At 38.1% G+C, this 13,417-nt stretch overlaps 1 protein-coding gene and 1 non-coding gene across 2 annotated transcripts in view; both read left to right on the plus strand.

Moving 5' to 3' along the window:
- The window catches only part of snx4 (sorting nexin 4), a 48,279-nt gene that overhangs the window by 3,536 nt on the left and 31,326 nt on the right, over positions 1 to 13,417 (plus strand). The window contains exons 2-5 of the mRNA XM_078228189.1: positions 1,395 to 1,519; positions 9,975 to 10,113; positions 11,254 to 11,403; positions 12,520 to 12,567. Of these exons, the coding sequence (XP_078084315.1) occupies positions 1,395 to 1,519; positions 9,975 to 10,113; positions 11,254 to 11,403; positions 12,520 to 12,567 (462 nt within the window). The remainder of the gene's footprint in view (positions 1 to 1,394; positions 1,520 to 9,974; positions 10,114 to 11,253; positions 11,404 to 12,519; positions 12,568 to 13,417) is intronic.
- LOC144504188 (U2 spliceosomal RNA) lies at positions 599 to 797 on the plus strand. The gene has a single exon (XR_013499599.1). It is a non-coding gene; the product is annotated as a U2 spliceosomal RNA (small nuclear RNA).

Raw genomic sequence — 13,417 nt, forward strand, 5'->3', positions numbered from 1 at the left:
CATCCTTGTTGAACTGTCTGCAACCTTTGTTACAGTTGACCATACCATTTTCCCCCTGTGCCTCCCCAACTGGGAACCAGACAGTTGCAGTCCAACCATTATTTTCTGTCCAATTGTAGCTAGCAAATTGCTTGCAGTGACTTCTCTCCCCTCTTTCTCCCACTGTTCTCTGCAAAATGTTCCCTTATTTCTCATCCAAAAGCAGTGTTAGTTTTCACAGATGCTGACAACACCATCTCTACCTGTCCAACACCCCTCTTGATCACTCCTCTGCTGTTTCTAAATTATCAGATTCTTTTCTCATCCAATATTGGATATCAGTTGAAATGTCTTCAATTAAGTATTGGGAAGACTGAAGTCGTTGTGTTCAGTCCTTGTTCCAATGGTGTTCCCTAGTGACCAACCTCATCCCTCTCCCTGGCAACTGTCTAAACCAGACAGCTTGTGACCTTGATGCCATATTTGACTCCCAAGATAAGCTTCTGACCACATTAGTGCTGTTACTAAGACCTGTCTATTTCTACCTCCATAAGGTCACTAGGCTTTGTGCTTGTCTTAGCTCTACTGCGGCTGCAATCCTTATTCATGTCTTTGTTACCTCGCTTCTCGGCCTTTTGGCTGAGATCAAGTGTAGTATCGACCTGCTGTACTTGGTTGAAGTCATTAGATTACATTTTGGCTTCATTTGAAACAATTTTTAAAAGTGGCACCTTGGCCTTTTGGCTAAGATGCAAATGAGATCAAGCTTTGGAGGAGGAACTATGCCTACTCCAATCAGCTTGGATCATGTAGATCAAGCCCAAGACAGGAGGTGAGAGCCCTGTCTTGTCAGCTTGGATCGGGAATGTCTCACTTGTTGAGACTGTGTTGGACTTGATTGAATTGGATTTTGAAAAAAAGACTGGTCTATTCCTTTGCTGTCCTGGCTGGCTTCCCGCATTGTATCCTTTGTAAACGTAAGCTAATCTAAAATTCTGCTGCCTGTCTTTACTGCATGCTCATTGATCGACACTGGCTTGTAGTCAAGCGAAATCTTCATTTTAAAATCTTTTTTTTTCAGGTTTCTCAATGGCCTTGCCCCTCTATCTTTAATCTTCTCCATCGCTACCATTTGTGCTTTTCTAATTCTGGACTCTTGAACATTCCTCATTTTAATTGTGGCTGTGCCTTTCACTGCCTAGGTCCTTTGCTCTGGAAAGCGCTTCCTAAATCCTTGTGCCCCTCTAGTGCTCATTCTTCTTTTTTAAGATGCACCTTAAGTGCCTTTCTCTAACATTTTATTTAGCTTGATGTCTATTTGTTCTTCATGATGCTCTTGAAGTCCCTTGGAATGTTTTATTACATTAAGTCATTAACAATTTTTTTCAATGTGCAATTTTTTAATCAATGTAAAGATAATAGAAGACAAGACTTGCTTATCGAAAAAAATGGAGATCAGTGTGTCTGAAGCAGAAAAACGAACTGGAAAAAATGCAGTGAACATGCAGGAGATTTATACAGTGTACCTCATTGAAACAAGGTATGTGCATGTACATAATGAAATTTAGTTTTGCTTTACAGTAGTTTCATGCTAATTTACATTTTTAGGTGAATACACAAATTACCTTTGCATTTGACGACCCAAACTGTCATTTTAACAGATTTTGCTATGTAACTAGTGATATGTCCAAGTTTTGATAGACATGCAGGTCTCTTTTCAAAGCTTCTAATTAATTCTTTACAACATGATGCTATTGCTTTTGTATTGTACTGGGAATATAAGATTTGTAATAGCTATCCTGTAAGGTTCTTAACCCAAATGTTTGTCCAAGTTATAAAATCACAATTTACGTCGGCATTTGGCCAAGACAAAGCAGCAGGAATGGAAAATTAACAAGTTCCTTTTTTTGTGTTGCTTGCTGGACCACAGAAATTTCTTGCGTTTTAAAAAGTAAGGTATCTCATTTACAGTGAAAGAAGTTGGGGATCTTTCCAGCTTCAGCTTAAACTTGGGATTGAAAAATGAAGCAAGCTTTAAGTAATATCAATATGTTGGTTATGCAGTTTCTGATCTTTCCTCTTTCTAATTCCTAGATAGCTCCAATCCTTTTTGTGGACTGTTCCCCTGATTGATGCAATGAGCTTTCCAGTGTCCATTTGCTTTCTGTTTAATACATTTGTATTTTTTAAAATGTGTGCCATATGCTTAAACTATTATGTAATTTCCAAATAAACTCTTTTAATGTAATAATATGATTTAGGAAAAATTGAACAACCCCATAGTGGTTAAGAACATTAAAACATTAGAAACTTTCCATATCCCTTGATACCATGAGACCAAAATTCTGTCCAATTTAACTTCAGTATATTCAGTGACCTGTTCATCACCCTCTAGGGTAGAGAATTCCAAAGATTCACCACCTTTTGAGTGAAGCAATTTCTCCTTATCTCAGTCCTAATTGAGATGAGGAGGAGAATGCCCCTTTGTTCTTTAATACTGGACAGTAAGCTTTATTGCACTCTACTATTTCAAACAATTCTCACTGCTACTATCTTAACGTGACTCAAATTTGATTATATTTCTGGTTGTTAAAATACCTGTACTGCTGTTGCGTACACTTTCTATGTCAGCATTTCAAGGTTAGTGATAGCACTTGCATGAAGCATCTTGTGTTGGATACTGTATATAGATGATCATGGGCTTGGCAAATCCTCCCCAATGTCCTGCTACACCTTGTGACCTTGAACAGCTAGTAGCTTGCATGTCTTGCCTTCTATAGGTTGGAATGTGGGTAGCCTAAAGGGAAAGAGAAACTTACTGGATGTCAAATGTCTACTGCAAGAGCTTGTGTGCCATATAGCTTCCAGCACCCATAAGTGCCATACGACAAGCCTTGTTCTTTGGATGAGGTGTAACCCACGTTCTTGTGGGGAGGTTGAGCAGCTGAGAAGGGGAATAGGGTGCACCAAGGACAAGGGGAGACAAATAATGAGAATGAAGAGTAGTTCAGAAACGGGACGAACCAGATGAGGCAAATGCAAGATGATATGGTAGGTTTGGAGTGAAAACGTGAAGGCACATATGGTGAATAAGTTTGAGGAGCAGGCACGTCACCATGTGACACTGATAGTAGCAATAATCACCTTGGCTCAGAAGGAGAATTTGGAGCCTGTTATTCCTGGCTACTGTATTCATGAAAAAAGGGGTCAGGTGATAGGATTGACCAGTTAAATTCCTGTAACACAGAAAACTTGTTAGATAATTGAGGAGCAATAGAAGAGCAGCTATACCATTGGGTGTATTCTCTAGGCCACCAAATAGTTGGAAGGAGAGGAGCATTTCAAAAATTAAGAATTTTTGCTGGGGAATTTCAACTATCCTAGTATAGATCAGTAGCAACAGTCTAAAGGGCAGAGGGGATAGGAGTTCTTGGAAACATGTGCTATCTTAATCAGTGTTTCTAGTTCAATAAGTAAAGAAATAGTGCTGGATCTAATTCTGGGGATGTTGAGCATTTGGGGGGCTATGATCATATCAGATTTGGAATAGTTGAGGAAAAGGACCAGGAACAATCAAGTAACAATAATTAATTGGCAAAGGATTAATGTCAGCAAATTTAAATAATCTAGCTTGGATGAATTAAGATCGCAAATTGGTGGGGTAAACAGTTTTGAACAATGGGGAGCCTTGAAGGGAGTTAGTTTGGGTGTTGGATAGACAAGTTTGGGTGTAGGCAGACAATCTATTGCACAGGAAAGCAAGGGCATCCAAAGTGAAACTTCAAAGGTTATGATTAAACAATAAAGGATGGCGGGTTCAAAAATTTGGCGCATTTTTTTTTTAACTTAATGAAATGTCCCAAGGTGCTTCACGGGAGCACTGTGAAAGCAAGCATGATGCATGAGATGTTGGGCTGGATTCTTATCCTGGAGGTGGGTAGCAGGAATCTCATTTACTGGCTCCTGTAGCTGCCGGGAGGCAGGGGTTTAGTGGGTGAGCAGGAGGCATGGTTGTGTGCTGGAGTCAGGCCCACCACCCCTGGAAAGAGTTCAGAGGCTGCTGGGTGTGGAGATGGGTTGTTAGCTGAGGCCAGGAATGCATGATGAGGCTTGGCTCAGAGTCCAGCCATCCAAATCTGTTGAACTGGCTGTGCCAAAGGGAAAACTTTGCTTTATTGACCACCTTTTCTCTTAGATTAATTTCACAATTGTTCAATATTTATTTACATGGAAGAGGTGTCAGCTGCATGCTGTTAAGGGCTGGTTAATTTACACTTTTTTATATTGGAGTAAAATGAGTTATTATGAATGACTGACTTAAAAAAAAAAGCTTTTTCACAAGTGACATTGTTTGGAATTAAACTAAGTGTATACTAGATAAGTGGCCATTGAAAGTGCATTGATGGGTATGAGGGGCTTGGTTGGCATGGAGGATAAGGGGCCATTCCGGGTGGATGGTCAGGTGTAGGCTGGCATAGAAATAACTTTGCACTTCTTTTTCAAAAGGTTTCCTGGTTTAGATTATGGGTCATGACGGGCTGTGAGCAATGACTCTTTAAGCATTGTGAGGTATAGCAGCTACCTATCCCCGCTACATAGCTGGCCAAGTCAGGGATTGAGGGACTTACAACCCACACCAGTCTGCACCTTTATATCTCATTGTGGAAATGGGATTGGGTGTCCTGGAATTTAAGGTTCTGTGGAGTTTCCCTGACTCCCAAATCCAGCCCATTAAGTCAGGTGACCAAATGCTTGGTCAAGGAGGTAAGCTTTGTGGAATGTCTTAAAGGAGAAAAATGAGGTAGAGATTTGAGGTTATTCCAGAGCTTGGGGCCAAGGCAGCTGATGACATGGGCACCCATGGTGGAGCAGTTAAAACTAGGAATGCACAAGAGGCTAGTATTGGAGGATGCAGATATAAGAGCTGTAGGGCTGGAGAAATTGGAGATGGGGAGGGATTTGAATACAAGGGTGAAAATGTTGAAGTCCAGATGTTGCTTGACTGAAAGTCATGTACATTATTAAGCATGGGTAATAGGGAATTGAGACTCTGGCAGTAGAGTGTGGAAGGTCTTGAGTTTGCAATGGGTAGGATGTGGGAGATCAACCAGGGGTGTGTTGGAAAAGTCACATCTAGAAATGATGAAGGCATAAATTAGAGTTTCAGCAGCAGTTGAGCTGAGATGGGAAAAGTCAGTCAATGTTTCAGATGAAAATGGGTAGTTTTAGTAATTGCACAAATATGGGGTCGGAAGCTAATCTCTGCAAACTTGGTGTTGTCTGATCTGATCAGACTTGCTGAATACACTTGTTCTGATCTGAATATAGACAGTACGGAGGAAATCTTAAATAGCTTAAAGTTTGGCAGTACTTGAAAGTATAAAAGGAGATTCTCATCATAGTTTTTAATCCTTTAATGTGGGAGAGGTGCCAGAGGAGGATTTAAATATTACAACCTGGTCAAAAAAAGGAGGAACTTGCCAATGCTGGCCAACCCAGTTGGTGTTTGGGAAACATGAGATATTAATCAGGAACAAATTCTGAACTTGGAAAATCATGGCCTAATAAATGAAGTCAGCACAAATGCTACAAGGCAAATATTTGCAAATTTGATACCATTTCTTTTGAGGTAATGGAAAGAGTTGTTGAGGATAGTGCAGTTTTTGTGTATCTCTACTTTCAGAAGGCATTTGGCATGTGAGCAAGATTATAGCCCTTGGGCTTTAAGGAACAATGGCAGCATGGATACAAAATTGCATGAAGGGTCAAAGAGACTTTTATGAACAGTTGTTTCTCAGATTGGAGGGAAGTCTATGGTGATCTCCAAGGGTTGGTATGTGAATTGCTGCTGCTCCTGGGTATATGGGGCATAATTTCAAAGTTGGAAAGTGATGCAAAGTAAGTGTAGTGAGCAGTGAAGAAGATAACAACAGACTTCAGGAAGACATGGGCTGGTGAAATAGGCAGACACATGACTGATAGATTTAATGCAGAAAGGTATGAAATGATAGAAATAATGAGGGACAATATAATTTAAACAATCCTCCTTTGAAAGGATGCAAGAGTAGAGATCTCGGAGTTATGCTTTTTGGAAGGTGACAGAAGAAATTGAGAACATTTTAAAAATAAAAATAAATGGGATCCTTGGCTTCATTCTAGAATCATTGAGTATAAAAGCAACAGGTTGTAACTTCCAGCTCCCCAGCAATGGTACAAGGGGTGGGGGGGTACCACAATGATGTGCTGGTGAACCCCTCTTGGAACTGCACAGTAGTTGCTCTGCATTGGGAAATGTCAAAAATGGAATATAATAGAATACTTCAGATGGTTCTGACAGGGTTCTCCTTCTCCCTCTTCCTGCTTGACTCCCACCTCCAAGATATTCACCAACTTGCATTTCCCAATTTCTGATCCCACCTGTGTGACTGCCAACACCAGCACAGTCTGATTGTTTAATAGCAAAAGAGGGGCTGTGCCTTCCTTTAGCGTGACACTGGGATGAGCTGTGCTGCCTGAACCTAAAGATTGGTTTGGAAGAAAATTGGGCATGGAGAGTCAATCTGATGCTGATCATCACTGAGGAAGTTACAGCCTGATGAATAAGTTTTTAGAAAGCACTGGCACTTGGCTAGAATATTGCTTATAATTCTGCATACCATGCTTTAGGGAGGATGTCGAGGCCTTGTAGAAAAAGTGGAAGAGGATTACTGGAATGGTATCTGAAGGACCACTATGGATTGCCTAGAGAAGGCTGAATGGCCAATGTGGGCAAAGCCAGTTAGGAGGAGATTTTATAATGCTCAAAATTGTGACTAATAGTTTTAAGAGAGCCAGTGGTTACTGACCTGTCAGTCACTAAACTGTTTCTTAGGACGCAAATTGAAAAAGAATAGATGCAACTTGAGGAAACCTTCTATAGTTCAAGATTGTGATTGCACTGCCTTAAAGTGTAATAGTGACCTTCAAAAAAGAATTAGAAAGCTATTTATGGAGGTAAAACTTTACAGGGCAAGAGGGATAAGAGATGGGCTGCATGGCTTCTTGCTTTGCTATTTGGTTCTCCAATACAGTGTGGCTCTGCTATTGCTATTTCTTCATGCTGTTTGCTATATAGATCTGCTGGCACTTTCTTTATTGTTTACGAATGGAAATATCTTGCTATTTTTAAGGATTATCACAAATTTCAGACCACATCAGCAGCAGGGATTCTTGAGTGCTGCTGCAGTGGATGGAGTTTTGAATGAGTGCAAAATTCATGTTGGCAGCAGGGTGGGAACAGACATGATTGGCAAATCCAGCCCTACATCTAAGAAAGAATAAGACTCTCCATGCATCAAAAATAACAATTTGTCTCTTTGACCTATTTCTTGTAGGATGTGAATGTTGTGTTGCATAATGCACAAACGTCTTAAATTTTAATTTATTGTTGCACTGTTTGCATAGCAATGTGGTTAATGGCAAAGCTGTCATTTGAAGTTTATTTGCTCTTCAGGCTGCAAAGCCAGGATGAAATGTCTGACTCTATTGTAGTTCCCAAACTTTTTTTGAAGTCTTAATTTCCAAACTTTCTCTCTCCTAGATCAATGTATCTTGTTTTTCTAGTGATTGGGCTACTCAAATGTCTAATGTCGTCTTAAAAATAAAAAGCAATCTCTAACTTCTAGAGAAGATTAATATGTATTGAAAATTGCACTTGGAAATTGGTTGATGTGATGTATTGTATTGAAAATACAAGAAACAGTTGGAAAGCCTGAGGTGCCTTTGGCATTTTTATAGACTTAACCCTTCTGTGATTGTGGATAAAAGTTCAAGAGTATGAAGGTGATTTGATGCAGGCAAATAAACAGCGTTGAAGAATTCAAATACCATAGGAAAGAACTTGAAACCATGGCTCACTTCTCTGGTGCCAGTTTTAATTGGGTCTATATACTTGTCAATTTTCTGGCTTTTTCATTACCTTTACCCATTACCTTTTATTTTCAAACATTTCACTTCTATTTTCACAAGTTTCTATCTTCTTAGTTAGTCAGGATAGGGCAGTTCATGTTCTACTAAAGCTTTGTAAATGGGGTGAAACTTCTTCCAGCTTCGCCCTTTCCTGCCTTTCCTTTAATTACTTTTACAGATGGACAAAAAAGTCATTGTTCACCCCTGAGTTTTTAATGAATATTCCCATAACTACCTTTTGAAAGGAATCAAAAGTAAGAAAAAGGGTTCAGTTACATTTTGTTTTGACAAAATAAGCACCCTTATTTTGCTGTACTCTTGCTATGATTCTCCAGTTTCCAGAATCTCATTTGTTAGACTAATTGTTAGATCTAATGTTGCATAAACTGCACATTACTTTTTTTGTATCTAATGCCCCATAATCTCAATCTCATTGAGACAATGACATTTCTAACTTAACATTTAGTTGCATTTGATGCACTATGGTTTTAAAGCAAAGATGGCTGTTAACAGAATACAGTAAATGCTCTTGGGTGGTAGTCACTGGCATTTCGATTGGTTAGTAAACCTGGAGCAAAGTATAATCTGTTAAATTTGGGGAAGATTAAAAAATGCAATATTGCATGCATGTACGTTTTAACTTTTGCCTGTTTTTTTTGGTCTGGCATTCCTCTTCCTCCTCCCTGTCTGATTTAATTTCAAAATGAAACTCTAACCAGCTCTGAGAATAATGTCTGATTCACTTCCTGTTTCAGGTATTTAAGTGCTCAGCTGTTAAATTAACTTAGTTCAATAATGTGTCTCCCCCTCCCCCTGGCATCTCCGAAGGGTATGGCAGCAATATATACTTGCAGATGTGTGCCAGTATTACTTTTCATATTGCATGCATGTTGACTTTTCCTCTTCGCATTGTAGCATAAAGTTGAGATAATATTAGTCCCTCACTATACAGCACTGTTACAGCAGTTTTTGAGGATTTGTGCATCATGCTGTTTTTGTGTTAACAAATTGTTAATTTTGGAAAGTTGTTAAATAGGCAAAGATTCCTTTTTTAAATTGTGCAAGAGTTCAAATTGGGTCAGTATGAGGTTAATAGAAGCAGGTGACTTGTTAAATAACTGACCAATTTAATAACCATCGGTGTGCCCATGTGTTTTGTTTAACAGTCACTTTTGCACATTGAATAGATGTATGAAGTGTTTGTGGGTATGATTTCAGACTGAGATAAATATTTGAGCACCTCAAAGCACTTTAACCTTTGCCAAGTGTTTATCAATATTCTTACTTGATCATCATTATTAAATTTTTAAAATTTCTCGCTCTTTGTATTTAATTTCAAATTGTCCTCTAGCATTTCAAACTGGAAAAAGCAAACCAGAATAGCAGCTGTTACTGCAATGTGATTGATGAAATTAGATTGCAGAGAAGCCCCATTACATGATTAGATCATTGAAACCAATTTTTTTGTAAAATTCTTAGTCGGATTAAACAGTTATTTGTTGCATGATCTGCATAGGTCTGAAAATAGAAGTTCTATGTTTGAAATATGATCAACAATCTATTGACCAAAGATGAAAGTTTATATTGCCCATGAGTAGTTTATTTTTATCCATTATGTTGCTGCTGATGGTAGTTAATAATCTTTTTAAATCGTGCTATCCAAGTGATGGATATATATATTTTTAAAAAATCATCCATCAAATTTAGTGTCTAAAAGGTACTAAAGGATGTATGTGAGAACTTTGTTTAAGTTCACAATGTTAATATAGAATGATTAATTTTTAAATTCTCTCTATTTAGTAAGCTTCTGCACAAATTAGATTTCCCTTCCCCTGGATGACTAGATACACTCCACTTTTGCTGTCAAACTGTAGATTTGGGTTAAATGTTTCTTCAACTTGTGTTAAAAGTGTCTTTGATAGTAGTTCAACTAAAACATGAGGTTAAACTTATTACAGGATGAAAATTGAATTTTATTAAATTGTCCCAGAGATTAATGTTTTGATATCTTTGTTTTACTTGATTCTGTTTTTTGTTCTTGTATATAGGCCACAAGATTCCCAAAGTGAAGATGATAGTTCTGTGCCAGATTCCCTCTGGAGAAGATACAGTGAATTTGAATTGTTGAGGAACTATTTAGTTGTTACATATCCTTGTATAGTAGTACCACCTCTGCCTGAAAAAAGAGTGAGTAATTTTAATGTTGAAACCAATCCATCCCCCCCAAATCCACAGAGAAATTTGTACACTTGCGCAATAAGTACGCATTGTTCAAATAGAGACAGGCTTTCCTTGAACACTTTAGTATCTTGTACCTTGCATGAAGGATATCCAAGGCTTCTACTGAGGAAATTTTCTCGAATGGGATGGAACATATTCCAAAAGATGTCTCTCAAGGGAGAGACCATGTCTACGGAGGACACTGTCCTTTAGGAAACCTAAAGGTGGCCTGGTATTTTGCATAGACAAAAGTAATTTTTTTAAAAAGTAGCTACCAGGCTTCTCTTCCCAATTGAGGCCTACATTTTATTAAGTGGATGTTGAGAACTAAAATTCAAATTCTTAGTGTAATGGAGTCAACCTTGCGGCAGCAGTCATTACAGAAAATAAATTCTTAATATGGTCATAATACTAAGGAATTAAACATCCAAGCACTGGATAGTCATTCTTTGAATTTGGCCTCAAGTTTGCAGGACATGTCTCTGGAACAATGGAAACAAATTTAGAGTATGGAATTGTACGCATAAGGAATGCCCCAGTTTTTGGATTGTTTCATATCAAGCCCAATCAGTCGTCTTTGGACTTGCTGAACCTGATTTTAATCTTGAGATAACCCTGTCTTAGTGCAGATTTGAATTTCTCAAACCTTTTTCAAGGTTGAGAACTTTTCTTTTCTTTTGTGGGACATGGGTGTCGCTGGCTGGTCAGCATTTATTGCCCACCCTTAGTTGCCCTTGGAGGGCAGTTGAGAGTCAACCACATTACTGTGGCTCTGGAGTCACATGTAGACCAGACCAGGTAAGGACGGCAGATTTCCTTCCCTAAAGAACATTAGTGAACCAGATGGGTTTTTCCAATAATCGAGAATGTATATAGTCATGGTTATCAGTAGATTCTTAATTCCAGATACTTTTCAATTCAAATCCCACCATTTGCCGTGACGGGATTCGAACCCTGGTCCCCAGAACGTTAGCTGAGTTTCTTGATTAGTGGTCTAGTGATAATACCACTAGGCTATTGCCTCACCTGATGTCAACCTAGGATAGTCTCAACATTCTTCCATAATGAGTACAACTTGAATAACATGTCCTCTCTTTGTTCCTGCAGGCAGAATTTGTTTGGCATAAATTATCCGCTGATAACATGGATCCTGACTTTGTTGAACGACGAAGGATTGGTCTTGAAAACTTTTTGTTGCGTGTTGCTTCACATTCTTCTCTCTCTTGTGACCCAATTTTCTATTTATTTTTAACACAGGTATCAGAAGTTTGCTTCATTTTTTTAAACTCTTTGCATTTTGAGTATCCTTCATTGTGAAATGCAATTGGTTAAACTTTGTGGGGAGAGTTTAGGAGCATGAAACTATATTTTTAAAGAAGCAGAGTTGAAGAAGTTCTATAATCTATATAAAATATTGTTGAGCAAATGACTGAGATCTTTGCCCTATTGCTGTGCTGCTCGAGGCAAATCATTTTATAATTTGTGTATGCAATACCTGCTTTTGGCATGGACCAGTCATGAAATGGATGTAAAAGTTCAAGTCAATTCCAAGTGCAGACTATCAATATTTCATTTTGTTGTCCATGTCTTGTGGATATATTTTCTTTCCTGTGATTGCTCGCCACCCCCTCGACCACCACCAAAACTCAATCAAGGGATACAAACATGACCAGGAAATGGCTACTTGACTCATCAATAAGTTTTCTTCCATGAACTGCCTGCCATATGCTCCTATGGGTTTAAGACTTTGCCCAATGGGCTAAAGAAACCAGGTTTTAACAGAATCTTATAGAATCCAGACTATAACTGCACCAAATGGCCGACAGCTTCATTTTCCATTATTATTGTGCAAATTATTTCATTGTAATTTTCTCTCATTCAGATCCTGAGTATTCACAAACTTGTAAGATTAAAACTACTGGATAATTTTCAATTTTTTTCTGCAAATGACACTTTTTAAAAACTTGCCAAAAAATAAAATGCCATAATATTGTTTAGAGATACCCACAAGTTTACAAAATAATTCTGCAGCTCCCAGTATCTACTAGTTGATGGTTTAAAAATAAAACGGAGCCAGTAAGTGCCAATTACTGTGAAAGTAACAACTAAAGAAAAAGACATGCTGTCAAAACTATTCATCAGGGCAGATTTGCAAAAATATTAACCCTAACAAGAACAATGAATTATACTCCATACTTCCTATGCTGCAAAAGTTGTCCGCTTTAAAATTGGTATTCTTGCAAATCTGTCCTGATGAGGGCAAGATAAAAAACTTCAATGGCATGTCCTGTTTTTTCAGCAGTAATCATTTTGTATGATACACTGGCATATTGGAAGCTACTTATTTACTGTTTGTTGTTTAATTTTTATGAGGAAAATGGCTGGAAAGAAGCAGCAAATGAGTCGGGATTCCAAGCTAAGGTAAAATGCACTTCTTGATCTGAGATTTTGAGCTGTACTAATTTGATATTTCATGTTTTAAAGTGAAGGTGGGGAATAATTTTGCATCCTTCAAAGCCATGCAAAGATCACTAAATTTTAATTTCATAAATAGAATTTAAACATCTACACTTTTCAGCAGTGAGGAAACTACATCAAGCTCAAATTTGAGTGCATCACGATTCCCTGGTTGGAATTTAAGAAAACTATTCCAGTATGGCTTCTCTGGAAGAAATTAAATTTCTGATTTAGGATGGACCATTTAGTGCCTGCTGGAATAAACAATTTCCTCACCTTCTAGAAAGTTCCATATCCGTTTGGGCATTTTTGACCAAAGAACAAAGATGCACAATTTACACTGAGCCAAATTTGTAGTAAGTATTTAGGTGACCGATTGTTCCCCTCATTAAGATGAGGTCTTCATTACTAATCTCTACACCACATGCCTTTTACCATCTGACTTGGTACAGATGGCATTTCTGAACCTCACATTGTAAAGAATGATTTTGTTTCTCCATAAGGTGGCAAATTAATAGAAAATGCCCCACCTTTATGTTTAGCCAGTCTGCGTGCATTTTAAATATTTAGAGCACAGCATTGACCTTTTTTATCCTGTTGAAGGTGATTCAGGTTTGTCTTACTGAATTACAAGGAATTATGCATAACCAAAAAATATTTTTAATGATCAGAAATCTAAGTCCTCGTTTGTCAGGGTCCTTTACAGCTAAACTCTCAAAGCAGTCACATCCTCTGTAAAGAAAAATAATCAATTGTTAATCATTAGACAAATGATTAATCACACTTTTTTTTTAACATACCTTGTCAGGCAGTG

Source organism: Mustelus asterias, chromosome 14, assembly GCF_964213995.1.
Source record: "Mustelus asterias chromosome 14, sMusAst1.hap1.1, whole genome shotgun sequence".
Lineage (NCBI taxonomy): Eukaryota > Metazoa > Chordata > Chondrichthyes > Carcharhiniformes > Triakidae > Mustelus > Mustelus asterias.